The sequence below is a fragment of the Branchiostoma lanceolatum genome, chromosome 10, assembly GCF_035083965.1.
Source record: "Branchiostoma lanceolatum isolate klBraLanc5 chromosome 10, klBraLanc5.hap2, whole genome shotgun sequence".
Taxonomy (NCBI): Eukaryota; Metazoa; Chordata; class Leptocardii; order Amphioxiformes; family Branchiostomatidae; genus Branchiostoma; species Branchiostoma lanceolatum.
This window is the reverse complement of record NC_089731.1, coordinates 814,099-831,454: the sequence shown is the minus strand read 5'-3', so window position 1 is coordinate 831,454 and position 17,356 is coordinate 814,099. Positions and strand designations below refer to the sequence as shown.

The following is a 17,356-nucleotide window of genomic DNA, read 5'->3' as shown; positions in this document are numbered from 1 at the left end:
GACGCAGGAACAATATCTAAATCTGCATAAAGTATTGAAAGACTGACAAAACCTAGTTTCATGTGCTTTTCTCGCCTTGACCACGTCTCGACCTGAGGGAAGGCATCATTTTCAGTAGCATGTAACTCGGATGAAGGACAATAACCGAGATTCGTTTTTGGAAGTGGCCATAGTGAAGTTCTCTAGTAAATGCGCACAACAAATTAAAGACAATCAATCAATCAATCAATCAATCCAACCATCCATCAATCAATGCCATAACGTGTCCAAAAACAGAAAAAATGACAGCTCTGCTGAAGTACCATGGTAAGCCACTAGAAGGCCCAAAATCCACCTTAATCTTTGTAATTTCAGACTTAACAACATAGTAAGTATATAATACCTCCATTTTCATCGAGGTAGTTTATTGATAGATTACTGAGTTATGCTGACCGAAGTACGCTGAAACATAAACAAAAACCTGACAAGACCAAACAGACAGGCCAAAAATACCTCCATTTTCAATCAGGTAATAAAGAGTCAGACCTATCTGACAGTTGTCTCCAGTGTATCCCATCAGACATGCGCAGGAGTAGCTGTTGCCGGTGTCCGCACACTGCCCACCGTGCTGGCAGGGGCTGCTGGCGCATGAGCTGATTTCTATAAGGGCAATAGTTGCGGGGAAAAAGATGTACACTAGTTTTATGTACTGAACCACTGACAAAATTAAGTTTGATACGCCTCAATCAAGCAAGCAAGCAAGCAAGCAATAACCTTTTAGACAAGTCAAAATGTATCAAGTGATTGTTTTATCAAGGTATCGTGAAACCTCTTTGGTTTTATGGTCATGACGTATCATGTTCCTCAGAGTGTTCCATGACCATGACCTTTAGTTTTGTGCTAGTCTACGTATTTCAGTCTTGTGCTTTGTGTAAACCTTCAATTTGTTTTAATTCTCAACGTCTCAATGTGCTTTGTGAAAGTTTGTATTTAATTTTGTATATTGTTCAGTTATCAGCGCTTACCCTTTGTAATACTAATAGCCTTTGGCAAGTTGGGTAGACCTCGATGTACTTTTTTATAGCCAAAGGATTAAATCAAATCATGACCTACCCTATTCCTCTGTGTGTTCTATGATCGTCACCTACCCAGTTCCTCAGTATGCTCCATAATCCAGTCCCAGAAACGATCTAGACGGGTGTACACGCCATACTTCCCTCTCAGTGCGCAGCCCTCACCCCAGCTCACCACACCCAGCAGGTGCCATCTTCGGAAGAAACGAAGAAGACATCAAAAAATGTGTCCCTTGTTCTACTGAGCGCCCACAATTTTACTTATCATTATGCTTAGAACCCAATAGGATCTATCATATCAACCGCAAAATTCTGAACAGTTGTACTATATGAATTACGTATCTATAGACATACTGGCACAAACCAGTACTTTTTGTGAGTGAACACGTATTCCTGACCTGCCGTTGTCGAAAGCTGCAAACGGCCCGCCGCTGTCGCCCTCACACACGTCCTCCCCTCCCTTCCCCCGACCGGCGCAGAACACGTTCTCAGTGATTGTATCCGCCCACTGTGGATGGGACTCCCGACATTGTGCCAGGTTAACCACCGGCAGACTTACCTGGAAAATATAAGCTTTTCGATTCAAGTTGAACAATCAAACAAGTGACTGAAAATGAGTCTGAAGACAAGTGTAACCTGTATATGAATTAGTTTGTGAAATGATATATAAATAAGTCACCGAAGAACTTCAAGTAGCTTCTGTCAGACCTGTTTCTATTTCTTATTTCAATGTGCGCAGGGTTTACCTTTTGTAATAGCCACCAATGAATATATGAAAAAAATGTGTGCAATGTGAATTTTGAAAGGGATGGAGTCTGACGGAGGCTGCTAGTGTTGCCTCCTTCGAGGAAGGTAAGAAGTTATGATAACCTTCATCAGCTTCTCAGAAGCTCGGCCTCCCGCCACTAGCGCGCCCCACCCGGTCACGGTGCCGATGGCTCCCGGTCGGAGCAGTCGTCGTGCCTCGGGAACTTCCGGAAGGCAGATCGGCAGGATGTACTCGGTAAACGTCACTTCCGGTGGGGCCAGTCGGAGAAGTGCCACATCAGACTCCAGGGTGACTTTGTTATACTCAGGATGGACGATGATTCTGTCGACATTGTATGACCTGCGAAAGGTGTGCCATATAATCATTGCAGTTACCTTATTCACAGATACATCTTAGGTGGCAGCCTTTGCCATTTATGGATAAAGCAATTTTTACCTTTTTAGTACTCAAGAAGTCAAAATAGAAGACTAAAGCGTGTTTTAAAGGCAATGACACACTCCACTCTTAATGCTATACTTGGTAGGTTAGGAAGGACAGCCCCAGCTACGATTCAAGATTATCAACGCTGGGTTTACAAATAAAAAGCAAGTTTAATCAACTTGAAGATAAGTACTTTTTGCCGTGTGCAACCTATACTGCAAAATCAACCGATTGTTGACTTGATCGTGATGCTACAATAAGGGCCCCACCTTGGAGGCGTCGCCAAAACACTTTGCCTGCATACCTCTCTTTTGCCTCGTGCACAGAGGTGTGCTTCCCCAGCCGAACTTGGAAGTTTTCTTTGGTCAGGCCACTTTTACGGATACAGTGGGCTGCAGTGATCACCCAACGCTTGTTGATAAGGCTCCCCGAACAAACAAGACTGAAAATGAAATTCAAATAGTTAGATTATAAGAAAAGCAAAAGCACACTGTCAGCATTTTTCAACCAGAATTTTTACCGGCATTGCTACTATTTATAGCCGCATGTACCTGTTCTCTGCGGGCCTGGTGTCCCAAAGCATGGCTTGCCATGGGAAGGCGCCTGGCTCTACTTCCGTCCCGCCCGCAATGAGCCCGCCCGGACCTGCGCCGTGGACAGGGCGGCCGCAAACTGGTGAGACAATTGAAACGAGAAGCAACAAAAAGTTGATTCGTGTCCATAACGCACAATGCTTGTTGACATGAAAGACAGGTTTTGTTGCTCTCTCTTTCAAAGAAAAATTTGTAGGTATGACGAGGTAGATAAAATGACGCAAATGCCACTATTTTCTACTATTTTGAAAATACATTTTTCTGCCCTAAAATGTTGTGATGACCTTTATGAAATAAACGACACTGCTCATAACTGTTATTTCTTACTACTATTTGTTTCAGACCAGAGTGTAAAAAAACTGCGATACTTGTTAACTCAATAAGACAACCGATGGAGACGTGAAATAGGGGTCCCGTGTTTGAGAAGGTGGGTAAGTTACAACAGCCTCATTACTCAGATCGGTACCTACTTACTGATGACGATAACCTACCCTGTTCCGTGTTATATGATCATGACCTACCCTGTTCCTCGCCGTGTTATATGATCATGACCTACCCTATTCCCCGGTGTGTTATATGATCATGACCTACCCTGTTCCTCGCCGTGTTATATGATCATGACCTACCCTGTTCCTCGGTGTGTTATATGATCATGACCTACCCTGTCCGGCTGTCCCCAGTGTGTTCTATGATAGTTATCATGACCTACCCTATTCCCCGGTGTGATACATGATCATGACCTACCATGTTCCTCGGTGTGTTCCATGATCCATTCCCTGAACCTGTGCAGACGGGTGTACCCGCCATACTTCCCTCTCAGTGCGCAGCCGTCACCCCAGCTCACTACACCCAGCAGGTTCCATCTTTGGAAGAAACAAGAACAGTCAAATAGATGAAGCCGTGGCTAGGTGTTCATCCATTGTAAGATGATTGGAGGACAAGGCAACAATTGTTCGAAGACCTAAAATCTACGTGAAAAGAGTTTTTTTTTTAATTTCTTGTCATCAAGATATGCTTTTGACAAGCGGTTCAATATTTGAACAATACTTATAATTGGTTCCCTTCATTTGCACATATCCTCATTATGAGGTCGACAGAAACAAGCTGATCAGTAAGACGCGCAAGGCTATTCATCAGCCACTACCTCAAAAGAAGAAGTCACCCCCAGTTATGTATGTAACACCAGATAGCTCTGAATAGTACTCTTAAAGAATTGTGATTGTAGAAAACGAACTTTGTCAGTAATTAACCAACTTGATTAACTTATTCACGGATCAGATCATATCTTGTCTCATAGCGTATGCCAAGTATATAACTTCTTCCAAAGTCAAGATGACAATTATGGAAACAAATGTGTTCCTTGATCAAATAATCGCCCAGGATATTCCTTATCACCATGCCTCGAAGCAAACAGGTTTTATCGTGTCAATTGCAAAATGCTGAACAGTTGTATTATAAGAATTACATCTGTAGATATACTACTGTAAAACAGTAATTTCTATCAGTGAACACGTATTCCTGACCTGCCGTTGTCGAAAGCTGCAAACGGCCCGCCGCTGTCCCCATCACACGAATCCTTCTCCCCCTCCCTCCGCCCCGCACAGAACATGTTCTGGCTGATGTCTTGTGCCCACTCCGGATGGGACTCCCGACATTGTGCCAGGGTCACCACCGGCAGACTTACCTAGAAAATATAATCTCTTAGATTTAGGTTAAACATGATGGAGATAATTTAGTAACGAGGGGGACCTAAAGATTGAGATATAATTTTTGCAATGTGAATTTTGGAAGGGGTGGAGTCTGCTAGCCTCCTTCAAGAAGGTAAGAAGTTATGATAACCTTCATCAGCTTCTCAGAAGCTCGACCTCCCCTCACTTGGGCGCCCCACCCGGTCACGGTGCCGATGGCTCCCGGTCGGAGCAGTCGTCGTGCCTCGGGAACTTCCGGAAGGCAGATCGGCAGGATGTACTCGGTAAACGTCACTTCCGGTGGTGCCAGTCGGAGAAGTGCCACATCAGACTCTAAGGTACCATCGTTATAGTAAGGATGGACGATGATTCTGTCGACAGAGTTAGACCTGGGAAAAGCGAGCGATATAATTATCACAGTTATCTAAAACAAACATAAATGTTAGGTATATGCTTTGGTCATTTCTGGGCAAAACAGTTATGCCATCATTTCAATACTGAAGAGTCAAACAAATCACTAATAAAGTGCGTTGAAAATCAATGGCACGCTATACTCAAGTCTTAATGATACGCGTGGTGAGTTATAGTTAGGACATCCCCATCTACGATAAGACAATTATCACTGTTACAAAGATAAATTGGTGCTTTATCTAAAATAAATAATTTTTGCCGTGTGCGAACACATGTCTTACAAATTCAACGGATTGCCTGAAGACACGAATGGCACATTAGAATATTCTCGACTTGATCTCAGTGCTACAAGAAAGGCCCCGCTTTGGAGGTGTCGCCAAAACATTTTGCAAGCATACCTCTCGTTTGCTTCGCACATCCCCGGCACAGTGGTGTGCTTTCCCAGGCGTACGATGAAGTCCTCTTTGGTCAGGTAAAGTTTCCGGATGCAGTGAGCTGCGGTGATCACCCAACGCTTGTTGATAAGGCTTCCCGAACAGAAGAATCTGAAAATAAAATTTGCATAGGTAAATTATAAGAAAATCAAATACACAGTCTCTGACGACAGCATTTTCTAATAAAAATGTTCCACAACCTCATACCGTCGCAAAATGATCTTAACCTTTAAGGCTGACAATAAAAATTTAGCCAAAAAGTCAAAATGTCCACAACAATATTTGCTACACATGAAGAGAAATTATTAGATTATTTCATCTTAGAGGGTCGAAATGTGCCACCAAAGATGCATTACAGGGTTATAGTAGGATCAGTCAGCTAGTGCCTTGTTTCGGTGCATGACCCCGAGCTGACCCCCGCAAATTCAAAACGGCCGCCGTATTGAAACTGGAAATAGGTCTATTCCCGTCATATTCGAAGGTATTAAACAAAAAAGGGTGTCTTATAGATATCAAGGTCTGCCAAGACATCTGACGTCAACGGTAACTTCGTTGACGTCAAAATGACGTCTTGTGTATTAAGCTATCCCTTGTGATCCGCCATCTTGGATCGACCATTTTGAAATTTTTGAAAATACATTTTTTTTCTACTTATAATCCCAAAACACAATGGAAATAGACTGAAAAGGTTAATCTGGATGATTCTGTATAAGAAAATACCAGGTAGTGACGAATTTGAAGGCGAAAAGCCTGTTAATACCTAAATTAATGGCATGGTCCGCCATCTTGAATTTTGACCGTTGACGTCATCAAGTTAGCATAATATATGAATATCAAATCATGAAAGTTACATTCAATTACATATGATGTTATACATATAGGAAAACTACTGTGTTGTTGAGAAAACCTTGAAACATCATTGTTTAAACCGAAAATAGTGAACTTCCTATAAAATGCCTGTCAGAAACCCATTGCCATGACAAGACGAAAAATGATAAACATATACAATATCATGCAATTGTTGCCAACTTAATTCTAGCAAAAATCACCAAGTTTTGTAGCCCTAGCATACGTCGTTTAACATTTATACAATGTCAAAGTTGGCGCGGGCACTTTTAGCCCCGTCCCCTTCTCCAGATAGAGTAAATGTTGGTTGCCCTCGCGATCGGTACCTGTTTCTTGTACAATTGGGCCTGATGTCCCAAAGCATGGCTTGCCATGGGAACTCTCCCGGTTCTACCTCTGCGCCGCCCACAATGAGCCCGTCCGGACCGGCGGCATGGACAGGGCGGCCGCAAACTAGTGAGACAATTGAAACAAGAAGCAACAAAAAGCTGATTCGTCTCGTAAAAGCGCCAATAACGAAATGTCAATAAAAAAATGCCTCTTAGAATGAACCACCCATGTACTTTTACTCTTTTGACTCGCATAGGAATGTGTATGGAGGACGAATTACAGGGAAACACGCAATGTCCTCACGATTGTTTGAACCCACAAACATTACGGACTATAGACGTCACAAGCACGTGATTAAAAATCACGATGCAAAGCACGATGGGTACCTCCAGCAATGTCGACATCAGCAACCACTAAGGTAGCCTCGGCCTGTATAGTTTGCGCGTCCCCGTCCCTACTGGCGGTGCAGGTGTACCGGCCGGAGTCCGCCCGGGTTACGGACGTCAGCACCAGGTCTCCCCGGTTCTGCAGGACGCGTTTCCCGTCGATGAACGAGCTCGGAGGCCGGCCATCTTTGCTCCACGTGATCCGGTCTGCTCCGGTTGGCCAGCATCTGAATATGTGACTTTTCCCAAACTGTACGGTAGCGTCGACTGGAGTCTCGGCAATCTCTGTAAAAAAAGGTTTCCTACATTTGAAGCATTTGAAAAAGAAGAAAAAGAAGACCTTTTTATCATGGAAGCTCATTTGTGTTTGTAGTAATCAGAATACATTGCTTTCTTTTAACACTAAGGTATTCACGGATCAAATTTTCAACGACCAATGTCGCCTTCTTCAGGATTAATGATTAGCAATTACTTCAGAACGTAACCTTGCGAGAGTTACAGACACATAACTTTATTAACACGTGGCTTTACAAATAAGCGACGTCAGCAATTGGTCAAACGTTCCATAGCTTTCGTTCCATTTCGCACTTTCTGTAGTTCCCTTGTTGTTCCATTTTGCTCCATTTCGAGTTTTCTGTACAGCGACTTAAATGACACCACCACTGCGCTTAGACTTCCACGCTACAATTTGTACAGTATGAACAATTACCGTGTATTTGTACATTTACGACAACCTAAGGCTAAGGAGAACAATGTGATATTTTCTATCAATCTTAGACTATCATAAACATTGGAACAGCAAATTGTAATAATCTACTTCACATGAAAACAGATACGTGTACCCAATGCAATTGATTTTTTTACGTGAAGAATACGAACATACCAGATTTTATGGTTATCCAGGCATCGGCCGATATCCTTGCATTTCCCCTCCTTAGTTCACAGGTATACTTGTCAGCGTTGTCTACATTTGCGATGACGAGAAGGTCGTTGTTCCACAGGACGAATATCGTCCTTGGGAAGGGAGGGGTCAACGCTTTCCCGCCTTTGTACCACGTGACAGAGAGGTAGTTCTGCTCATGCGCAGCGCAGTGGAGGATGGCGGGATCGCCCAACATGGCGGTTTGGTTCGAAGGCCTCGTTCTGAATGAGACTGCAGATAGAAGTCAACATATTGCTTTGAAATAAGTTTGACATAAACTGGCCAATGGCATCAAACCTCTGCACATAAAAAACAACAACACGATCATTGAGAAGATTAGAGGTGACCCTGTATGCTTTGTTGAAAATTCGCGAGCCGCATTGCACTACCAGGTATAGAAATACTTTTAAGTCAGGCCTGATATCAAAAGAAAGTTCAGCCCCTGAGGCGTCGCCAAGGAGTAACGCGTTATCTCATTTGGCTGGTAACGAAGGCTTCCCCTTTACCCTACTACTACCAATCCCTGCATTGAAATTTACTTTAGAAAGCTGTCACCAGCATTGTCATTTCATTTCATTTCATAACAATGAAGACTATCGATATGTAAAGTGCAAAAAAAAAAACAGAATTTCAAAAGGGATACTAAAATACAATTCAGAAATAAATAAAAAAACACACGTCTATAATTCTGTCAGACTAGAAGCAAACAATACGCTTAAAAGATACTGTGCTGAGAAACCTGTTACCGATGGGACTCCTTTTCCGCCGCTGATGTCGCCGCCCGCCGTGATGACGTACTTGGTTACTGGATGGAGACAAGAACAAAGTCCGACCGGAAGTCAGACGGGGAACGTGGAAATATACACAAAATACAAAAATCTATCTCTATGGCGTTGAAAACCTGCATTGTTTTAAACTGTTCCACAATTACCATACCTATATACATGTACTACATTTTAGCTGATCCATTTTTTATAACACCAGTCTGGCATAGAATCCGAAATGAGACCTCTCTGTACTGTTATCAGCAGGAAACTGACCCTCCGTGAGTGCAGACTCAGACGAGGAAGACTTCCGCGTACACGAACTGAGTGCAGGCCGGGACGAGGAAGACAGACTGAGTTATTCTCTGTTCTTCTAAACCCGCAATGTTTTTAAATGAACTGGTACTTCAATGAATGGACACCATAGACGAAGGCTTTCCTGTCATATATCATTGAAACACACAATGCTGAATTTGGAAAATACTTGCCAGCAACATTGATTTGACCAAGGAGGTTACATAACCTCCTTGATTTGACTCCCTCAGTCTTGGATCAAACAGACAATTACGAAACGTATTCATTGATTTTCATTTTAGGGTCTGCTGATTGGAAGGAACGTAAACCAGACCTTTGAATAGGTAGGGTGCGATAAATTGGCGTATTGAAATTACTCTTCTTCAAGTGTCGAGTAGCAGACTACCTTTTCTAGCCTGAGCGTTGGTACGGAAGTCTCTTACCTGCGAATGGAACCAACTTTCTTCAGTATCAGTTTCTGTTCCAGCTGGGCACTCTTTTTCCCAACCCTGGAGACAAACTTCGCCTCTTGTACAGGCAGAGCTTCCACTATCGACGACAATCCATTCGCTTGTTTTTTTAAGCGGCCCGTTTCCTCCTTTGTCTTTGGGACTTGCCACTCGAGAGCCGCAGCGTTGGTGGTTGAGCTGACGGTACGGGTGTCCTGGGATCGGGAAGGGAAAATGCCGGACAGAAGAACGACAGCGAGCAGCAAGATACTCGCCATCATGGAGGGACTCGACTAAACAAAGTGCTCCAGGCCCGGACGTTTGTTTGCTGAATGAGGGCAAACCCAGGACAGGAGGAAGTCGTAAAAGAGCGTGTCTGCTGGATTTGGGCACCAAAACATAGATACAAGCCAGGTTCATGGCTAGAAGCAGAGTTCATGGCCAGGAGCCAAGTTAATGGCTAAGAGCCAAGTTCAAGGCTAGGAGCCGAGTCCATTTGGTGTCATGCATTGTTGTTGTTTTTACTTCCGTCGTGCATAGACGGTTTAACTTTTTATTATCATATACACTGCACACAAAAAAGAAATCAAACCGAACATTGAATGCTGAGATTAGAAGTAGTGCTAGTTGACGACTTTCTTTTTACTTTGTGTTTATTTCATTATTGTGTACTATACCTTACTATTTCATGGCGTCAGAAGATTCGAACCCGGGAACCGCTGGGTTCTGGGCCGAAGACCCTGCAGTTACACCACACTACCCTGTTGTGTATTGTTGTGTAGTTACCTGGATGGGGTGATCAGAGAGGAGGGGTCGTATCTTATCCAGCTGTAGAGAACGGTTTGCCTTAGAATTACATAATTCGCTTTGTTCGTCAAAGCGTTCGGAACCTACATTTTGTGTGATCTCTACGATACTTAGAGTGCTGAAGCACTATCATCAGACTAGCTCCCTGCAATAGTATCGTCTGCGCTTGCACAACTGTGTGGACCATGGGAAACGGAGATATGCGCCGACCTATAAATCATTTTGTGTGGGAAGGATTTGAACTTCAACTAGTTGCATTTTTAAATTTATTTATTTCAGGTTTGTTATAATACAGTAAATAGAACAAGTTTAACAGAATACATAATTTTTCAGACGTCTGTCCAACTTAAAATGATACGTACAAAACATCATTATCATGATACAAATGCATAATGATACGACTTGAAGTAAGTATATACAAATACATACAAAACGAATGCTTATGCAATGAAGTTGAGATAGACTGGTTTTTTTATGATCATCGAGGTGTCTGGAAGCGGAATTCTCAGTCAGCTCTGCAAATGCGAAAGAGTATGAAAATTAAACACTGTGAACTGGTGTTTGCTGTGTTGCCCGAGGGCTAAGTAAACAAAGATAGGCGCTGCCCTATGCGCTATACTGCATATGAATGAAACACGGGAACATGTGGGAAGAACTTAAATTTAAACTAGCTGCAGGTTCGTTCGTCTGTGAGCTTTGCCAGGGCGAGAGAGTATTGTAGTCGAAAACATAGCATGCCGATGGACTCGCCCCTATTTTAAAGCTTCTACAACTGTGTGGCCCAAGGGACATGGAGATGTGCGCCACCCCATGCACCATATGATATGGGAAGAACTTGAAGTTGAACAAGCGGCAGGTTTGGTCGTCAAGGCGCCGAGAGGCTGAAATTTCTGTGATATTTGGTAATGCTGTGTGGCCCAAGGGGAATGGAGATGGGCGCTGCCAATACACCATAAGGTACATGAGTGAAAAACTTGAACTTGAACTAGACGCAGGTCTGTTCTTCAAGGCGCCGGGAAGCGGAATTCTCTGTGGTCTTCGCTGGCAGGCGGCGGACAGTGGAAGTAGTCAAAGGTTGCTACCCTTATTTGCATACTTGGGATAAGCTAAACGGTTTCTTATAATCATCAGCAAATGTTATGAATACCTAATTTGTATAAATGTGATGTATTACTTGCATCATGAAAATGTATCTCATTTGCATACTTGGGACAAATTGTATGCATGTAGCCCATCTATCGTCTAGTCATGGATCGTTTTGCTGCCTATCTATACACCATAAGGTACAGGAATCATCTGAACTTGAACTAGCCGCAGGTTGTTTGTCAAGGCGCCGGGAAGCGGAATTCTCTGTGGTCTTCGCTTGCAGGCGGCGGACAATGGAAGTAGTCCAAGGCTGCTACCCTGGGGTACCCCCGGGTCACCTCCAGTTCCTGCTCGTCCATTCTGTACACCTGGTCTCCGTTGAAGAAATACAGCGATCCTGAAAACACACAGGTTTATTTATTTGTTTGTTTGTTCGTTTGAACCTTTGTTCGTTCACGAAAAAAAAAGGCAAATCGGCCTGCTGGACGTTTTCATTGGGGTCATTAAGAAAGAGGTTAGACAAGTCATTTTTATTGATCAACCAGCTCACTGTTTCAGATGGCATCCTACAGATTTGATAAGAAAGAAATAGAGTCATGTTTAGTTAATGATAGGTCATCTTATATGGTATTGTCTTGTATTGTATTGTATTGCATCGCACTATATTGCATTGAGGCCGTTTGCAACAGAAACGGAGAGCTAGGACAATTTAATAATTTGGCTCCCAACATCTGCTTGGATATTACAGTCGTTTCTCCTGAAACAGTCATGGGTTGCCGTCATTCCCTTTGAGACAACGCCACCTACCGTCGTCGTGCCGAATTGCAGCGTCCAGCCCGTCATGCGGCAGGCCCTTCCACGTCCTGCGGATGGGCTTGGGAGTCCGCGAGTCAAGCCGCCTCTCCTTCTCGTCGTACAGCCAATAGCGTCTCCCCTACAACGGAAGAAGACGAACATTTCATACCTTCGTTAAATATTCTAAGTGAAATATTTTGTGAATTTCTTAATCCAATAGCCCTAGCCCTCACTGGTTTAAATGATTCTTCCATTCTTCTCTTAATGAATCCTAGCTATCTCCCGCCCGTGAGGGGCTATTCGGTCGCCCCCATTCCATGGAAGTAGGCAGACCAGCTGTACAGACCAGCTGCATTATTTTCAGGAAGGGGTGTCGGCCTGTAATGTTGCAGTGCCTAAACATACCGCCAGGGGCCCAAAATCTCCATTATTCTTCGGAACCTCAATAACTACACTGTACACAAATACCAAAATTCAAACAAATCCATCAAAAAGGATCTTGAGTTAAAGATGTGAACACACAAAAACAACCCAGAACAGTACCTCCGTCAAAGGTGAACCTCCTGCTCGGAGGTAAGTATAGAATACTGTTACAAAATAGTATACGCTATTTCCGTACCCAAAGCTAAGCGTAAGAAAGTTTTTGATCAGTCCTCTGATTCTTCTCAACTTGAAATAACACTTTAGTGAGAAAGTATGCAAGCAGTGAATATGTGGGATCCCTCTCTATTGAAACTCTGTCTACGTAAAATTGCAATAGACGGCGGTCGACAGCGGATTTGTGTAACCTTGATTTATTAACTAAAATATTTGCAAGATATAAAAGTATCATTTAGAAGACAAAAAACTTATAAACGTTAAAACAGATCGGTCTTTATGTATGAAATTCGTTGAGTGATCCGTCAAATCTTTGGTCGCTGAGCGGTCGCAGCACGGTCGCAGCCTCTAGTCGATTTGGGGGGGGGGGGTGTTAATGGATACTGACCCTGAAGAAGTAGGTTTTCCCGTTCCACGTCAGCACGGCGTCCACGTAGTTGGGCAGCCCTAAGGTGAAAATGGGGTGAGGACCGCTCTCGAGTTTATTCACGTGGAAAACCCAATAGTGGCGTCCTGTTGGAAAAAGACAAAGATGGTTGGAAGATCGGTTCTGAACTTGCATGGCATTATACATAACATTGTATGATCAGGCTTGGCCACACTGTCACTTTGGGCAACCTCAAAGCACTAGATCTATAGACAGTAGACACTGAAGAGAACTACTTCACGAGAGGAGTCATGGTCAATGAGGCCATCTACATATCAGGGCACATCAACTTTTATTGTTTGTTGTCCTCTGGTTGTCTCACTGAATGTAACACGATTCGTTTTTGTTATTTATTTAGTGGGCCCCCTTGGAAATCAACTTCAAATAAGTTGAATGGGGCTACCCACTTGTCTGAAGATGAATAAAGAAATAAAAAACCAACCTTTTTTCAACAAACATGAGACGGTGGGTGGCTTAGACATACAGTCCGGTCTTACGCAGCGTGTACTTACTGTTCCACAACTGGTATGTTACGCCTCAACGTGTTTACCGGTTATGCGAAAGAACAAAAAAGATCCACAACAAAAACAAGCGTGAATGGGTACCTAGGAAAATTAGAAACTTCTGCGCAACATACTGGAAACGCCTCAACGTGGTTTATCGGTTATGCGAACCAAGCAAGCAAACAGACAGACAGACAGACAGACATACAGACAGACAGACAGACAGACGTGAGCGGGTACCTTGAAAGATGAGCACCTTCTGGTCGGTGTCCCGCTGGTAGATGGCGTCGATGTGGCTCGCGTAGCCAGATAGCCCCCGCCAGTACTCACTGATGACGTAAGGGCCGTTCTTCCCGTCAGGCCCTCGCCAGAAATACCTGTCAATCAAACCAAAGGGATGTCCTTGAAGGAAGCGAAGTAAACAGAAAATCGCTCAGGGTACACTGAACATGAACCTGGTCACATTAGTCGAAACTTGAGGACATTCGTGTGATAGTCGTGCATACGTCCGATTTATTTATCTATTTATTAGAAGTGTCCGATAATTACAGAGAAATGAGTCTTATCCAGCTGTCTGACCAAATCGCTCTAAACACGCCACTTCTCTGCAAGTGTGACGTCAGCAATAGGTCAAAGGTCGTTGGAAGTTGATATTGCCCCCCGTCCCGGTCTCACAGCTAAACCAATTAGTGAATGAAATATTTCTGTTTTTGAAGACCCCTGTCTCTGTGCACATGTTTTCAAGCCTTTGTTCAATGAATAAATGCCTTTTTTGAAAGAATAACTACCTGTTTTGAAGACAAACTACTAGTTTTTGAAAACCCATGTCTTACGGGCGATTGTGTGGATGTGACCTGCAAAAGTTTTGCTGTAGTACAAAGGAAAGCCGCAAGAATGCCTAAAATCGACCTTGAGCTTTGTCTTTTCAAGACTTACCCACACAGACCGACAAACAGACAGACAAACACACCAAAACGATACCTCCCTTTTCACGGAGGTGATAGCTACCTGTTTTTGAAGACCCACGTCTCTGTGCCCATGCGGGCGATGGTGTCGATGTGAGTCGCAGCGGTGCAGATGTGCGGCTTGCCGGGAGTGTCGGGGACCCCGGCCGGCTCCTCGCGTAGGTCCGGGACCCCGAGCGGGCACCGGCAGGGCCCCGTGGTGTAAGCCGCCCGGGTGTCGTACGTGGGACCCGAACCGCGACGATCTGGATAAAGCAGATCAGAGTCAGACTCCGCAGGCAACCTTTAAACTATTTCTGTCAGAAAGTTATGTTTCTATTGGATCTCTGCACCTCGGCCGTTCTGAAGCGCTGACTAGTCATCCACGATAGTACTGCAGCCTATATGTGACCGGAGACGAGAGTCAACTGGCACAATGTTGTGTCTGAAAAGACACTCTGCGCCTATTGGCTCACTCTACTCTTGTGAAAATGAGTACCTATCTTTGGTTAGGGAAGTCCTTTCGGATGCGTCGTAAAGCCAGAGGCCTCTGTCAGTTGAGGAGAGCCGCACCTCGAGCACTTCAAAGAACCCTGCACACTTATTGATAAGAGTCCATCCCGTTGTGAGTTTATCAAACCTTAAAGTTTAGTCTTACGCAGCTTCTCCTTACTGTACACAACTAATGCGTTACACCTTGAGGTAGATTACTGGTTATCATTTAGCACAAAACAATAAAACAAATAAACAAACAGGCGTGCCTTACTGTCGATCGTGTCTACTCGGGGAGGACCGTACAGCCGCTGGATGTGCCGGATGTCGTCCGGATGCAACCGGAAGTGACGTCGGAGCCCGTGGTAGTATGGGTACATGACGGAGTTGTGCTGCGTGGAGTGGCTCAGGCCGAGGCTGTGGCCGATCTCGTGTACAGCAAGCTGGTACAGGTTTATACCTGTGGCAGGAAACAAATAAAGAGACGTAAGAGACTTGACTTGACTAATAGAGAGAGAGAGAGAGAGAGAGAGAGAGAGAGAGAGAGAGAGAGAGATAGAGAGATAGAGATATATAGAGAGAGAGAGACAGAGAGAGACAGAGACAGAGAGAGAGAGACAGAGCAGACAGAGAGACAGGCGATGATACTGACAGACAAATACACAGGCAGACAGATGCACATGCAGACAGACACACACAGAGACAGAGGTAAAGAAGTAAGAAAAGAAGAGAATACTTCACTCCACTGGAGTTGAAAGTGAAAAAGAAGCTATGGCGTTAGGCCGATACTATCAAATTAAAGTCTGTACGTGGACAGAGAGAGAGGGGGAGGGAGGGACAGACAGAGAGAAAGAGAGAGAGACACACACTCACAGACAGAGAGAAACAGGGACAGACAGAGAGAGAGAGAGAGAGGGAGAGAGACAGACAGAGAGACAGACGGACAGACACAGACACATAGAGAGGCAGACACGCAGAGAGACAGAGAGAAACAGGGACAGAGAGAGACGCGCACGAAAAATCCCAACCTTCCTTCTTGTCCATGGTCCATGTCTCGGAGTCGTCGAAGTGGACGTCCCCCCGGAAGTCGGAGTCGATGTCGGGCGGGAAGGCGTGGGCCAGGCTGCCGCCGCCTGCCGCCGTGGACGGCCCGTCGAACGGGTCCTGGTCGTGGAAATGGTCGCCGTACACGAAGGAGATGTCGATGTCCGCGGTGCCGAACGTGCGCGTGAAGCGCAGCGAGGAGACGGACTCCCACAGCTGGATAGGGATGTAAGAACTATATATCATATAAGCCAAAAAGAGTAGATTGTATTATTCACCAAGTTGTATTATTACAGCCAGTAGGTACCCATGTGAGTAATGAGGCTGTTGTAACGCACTCGAGGCACCTCCTCGAACACGGGACCCCCATTTGTCGTCTCTTCCAAAAGATGGTGCAGCTCCGACAAGGATACCTTTCCCGGTTTCGATCCTGGGTCTCGGCGTAGCAGTTCTTAAAATAGCCATTTTTTCCACTTGTCAACATTATTAATTCGCACTTTCTGTACAGTATATGTGCTATTACTACAGTAGTAGTGAGATTTCTCCCATGTAAAGCATTGCTGAATGTGACATGCATACATTTATGACGTACCCCGAAGGCATCAGCGATCGCTATGTCCACCTCCTCCCTGGTGAGATCGGCGGTGTAGTAGCTGATCTTGTAGGTCAGGTCGGTCCTGGGCCACCGCACGTCTGAAGACCCGGGGTTTTCTACATCCGCCACGCCGCACCGGGGCCTCCTCAGCACGCGGGCGGGGCCGGTGCTGTCTGGACCCCGCAAGCCGAGCCGCCTCATCTCGTGGGCGGTACCGGGTCCGCCTGTGGGCCGAACGCCGTTGGATATCCAGTCGTACTTGTTTAAGTAGACCATAGATGCTGACTCGTCCTGTATTAAAATCATATTTATTATGTTTAGAGCAAACATAAAATAATCTATCCGTCCAAAGATTTATCGCCTTTGTCAAGTATATATACAGATTAGAGAAAAATATTGCAACACGTCAGAACAAAATATGTAAACACAACAAGAAGTGGGAATCGCCATACCTTGTTTTTTAAGCTCAGTTGATTATTGCCGCAAGTTATTCATTTGTCAGTGTATGTACAACTGTATTTTCTTGTTTCTGTTTTGTATATTTTGTTTATCTGAATTTAAAGTTTGAACAAAATTTATTATAGCAGGTATATAGTAGTGGACAACCTCAAGCCAACCGTACACACTCACGCCACATCTTCAGAAAAGACGCTCTAGTCGCATAGTTCCCTTTATTCAAGCCCACACCTAGTCTCCAACCAGACCCAA

General features: G+C 44.4%; 2 protein-coding genes across 2 annotated transcripts; both read right to left on the bottom strand.

Annotated features, from left to right (window-relative positions):
* Positions 1 to 1,045: 1,045 nt before the first annotated feature.
* On the bottom strand, positions 1,046 to 8,669 carry LOC136443791 (transmembrane protease serine 9-like). The gene is made up of 13 exons (XM_066441155.1): positions 8,598 to 8,669; positions 7,813 to 8,082; positions 6,930 to 7,214; positions 6,540 to 6,666; positions 5,332 to 5,478; positions 4,674 to 4,911; positions 4,358 to 4,518; positions 3,579 to 3,697; positions 2,793 to 2,913; positions 2,546 to 2,683; positions 1,923 to 2,160; positions 1,451 to 1,611; positions 1,046 to 1,246 (listed from the first exon to the last, which is right to left on the bottom strand). The coding sequence occupies exons 2-13, from the start codon at positions 8,045 to 8,047 to the stop codon at positions 1,120 to 1,122; spliced, it is 2,097 nt and encodes a 698-aa protein (XP_066297252.1). The 5' UTR covers positions 8,048 to 8,082; positions 8,598 to 8,669; the 3' UTR covers positions 1,046 to 1,119.
* A 2,404-nt stretch (positions 8,670 to 11,073) lies between these two features.
* Positions 11,074 to 16,864, bottom strand: LOC136443187 (matrix metalloproteinase-16-like). The gene is made up of 8 exons (XM_066440326.1): positions 16,646 to 16,864; positions 16,038 to 16,269; positions 15,284 to 15,469; positions 14,582 to 14,783; positions 13,814 to 13,950; positions 13,032 to 13,156; positions 12,059 to 12,185; positions 11,074 to 11,648 (listed from the first exon to the last, which is right to left on the bottom strand). The coding sequence occupies exons 1-8, from the start codon at positions 16,847 to 16,849 to the stop codon at positions 11,491 to 11,493; spliced, it is 1,371 nt and encodes a 456-aa protein (XP_066296423.1). The 5' UTR covers positions 16,850 to 16,864; the 3' UTR covers positions 11,074 to 11,490.
* Positions 16,865 to 17,356: the final 492 nt, after the last annotated feature.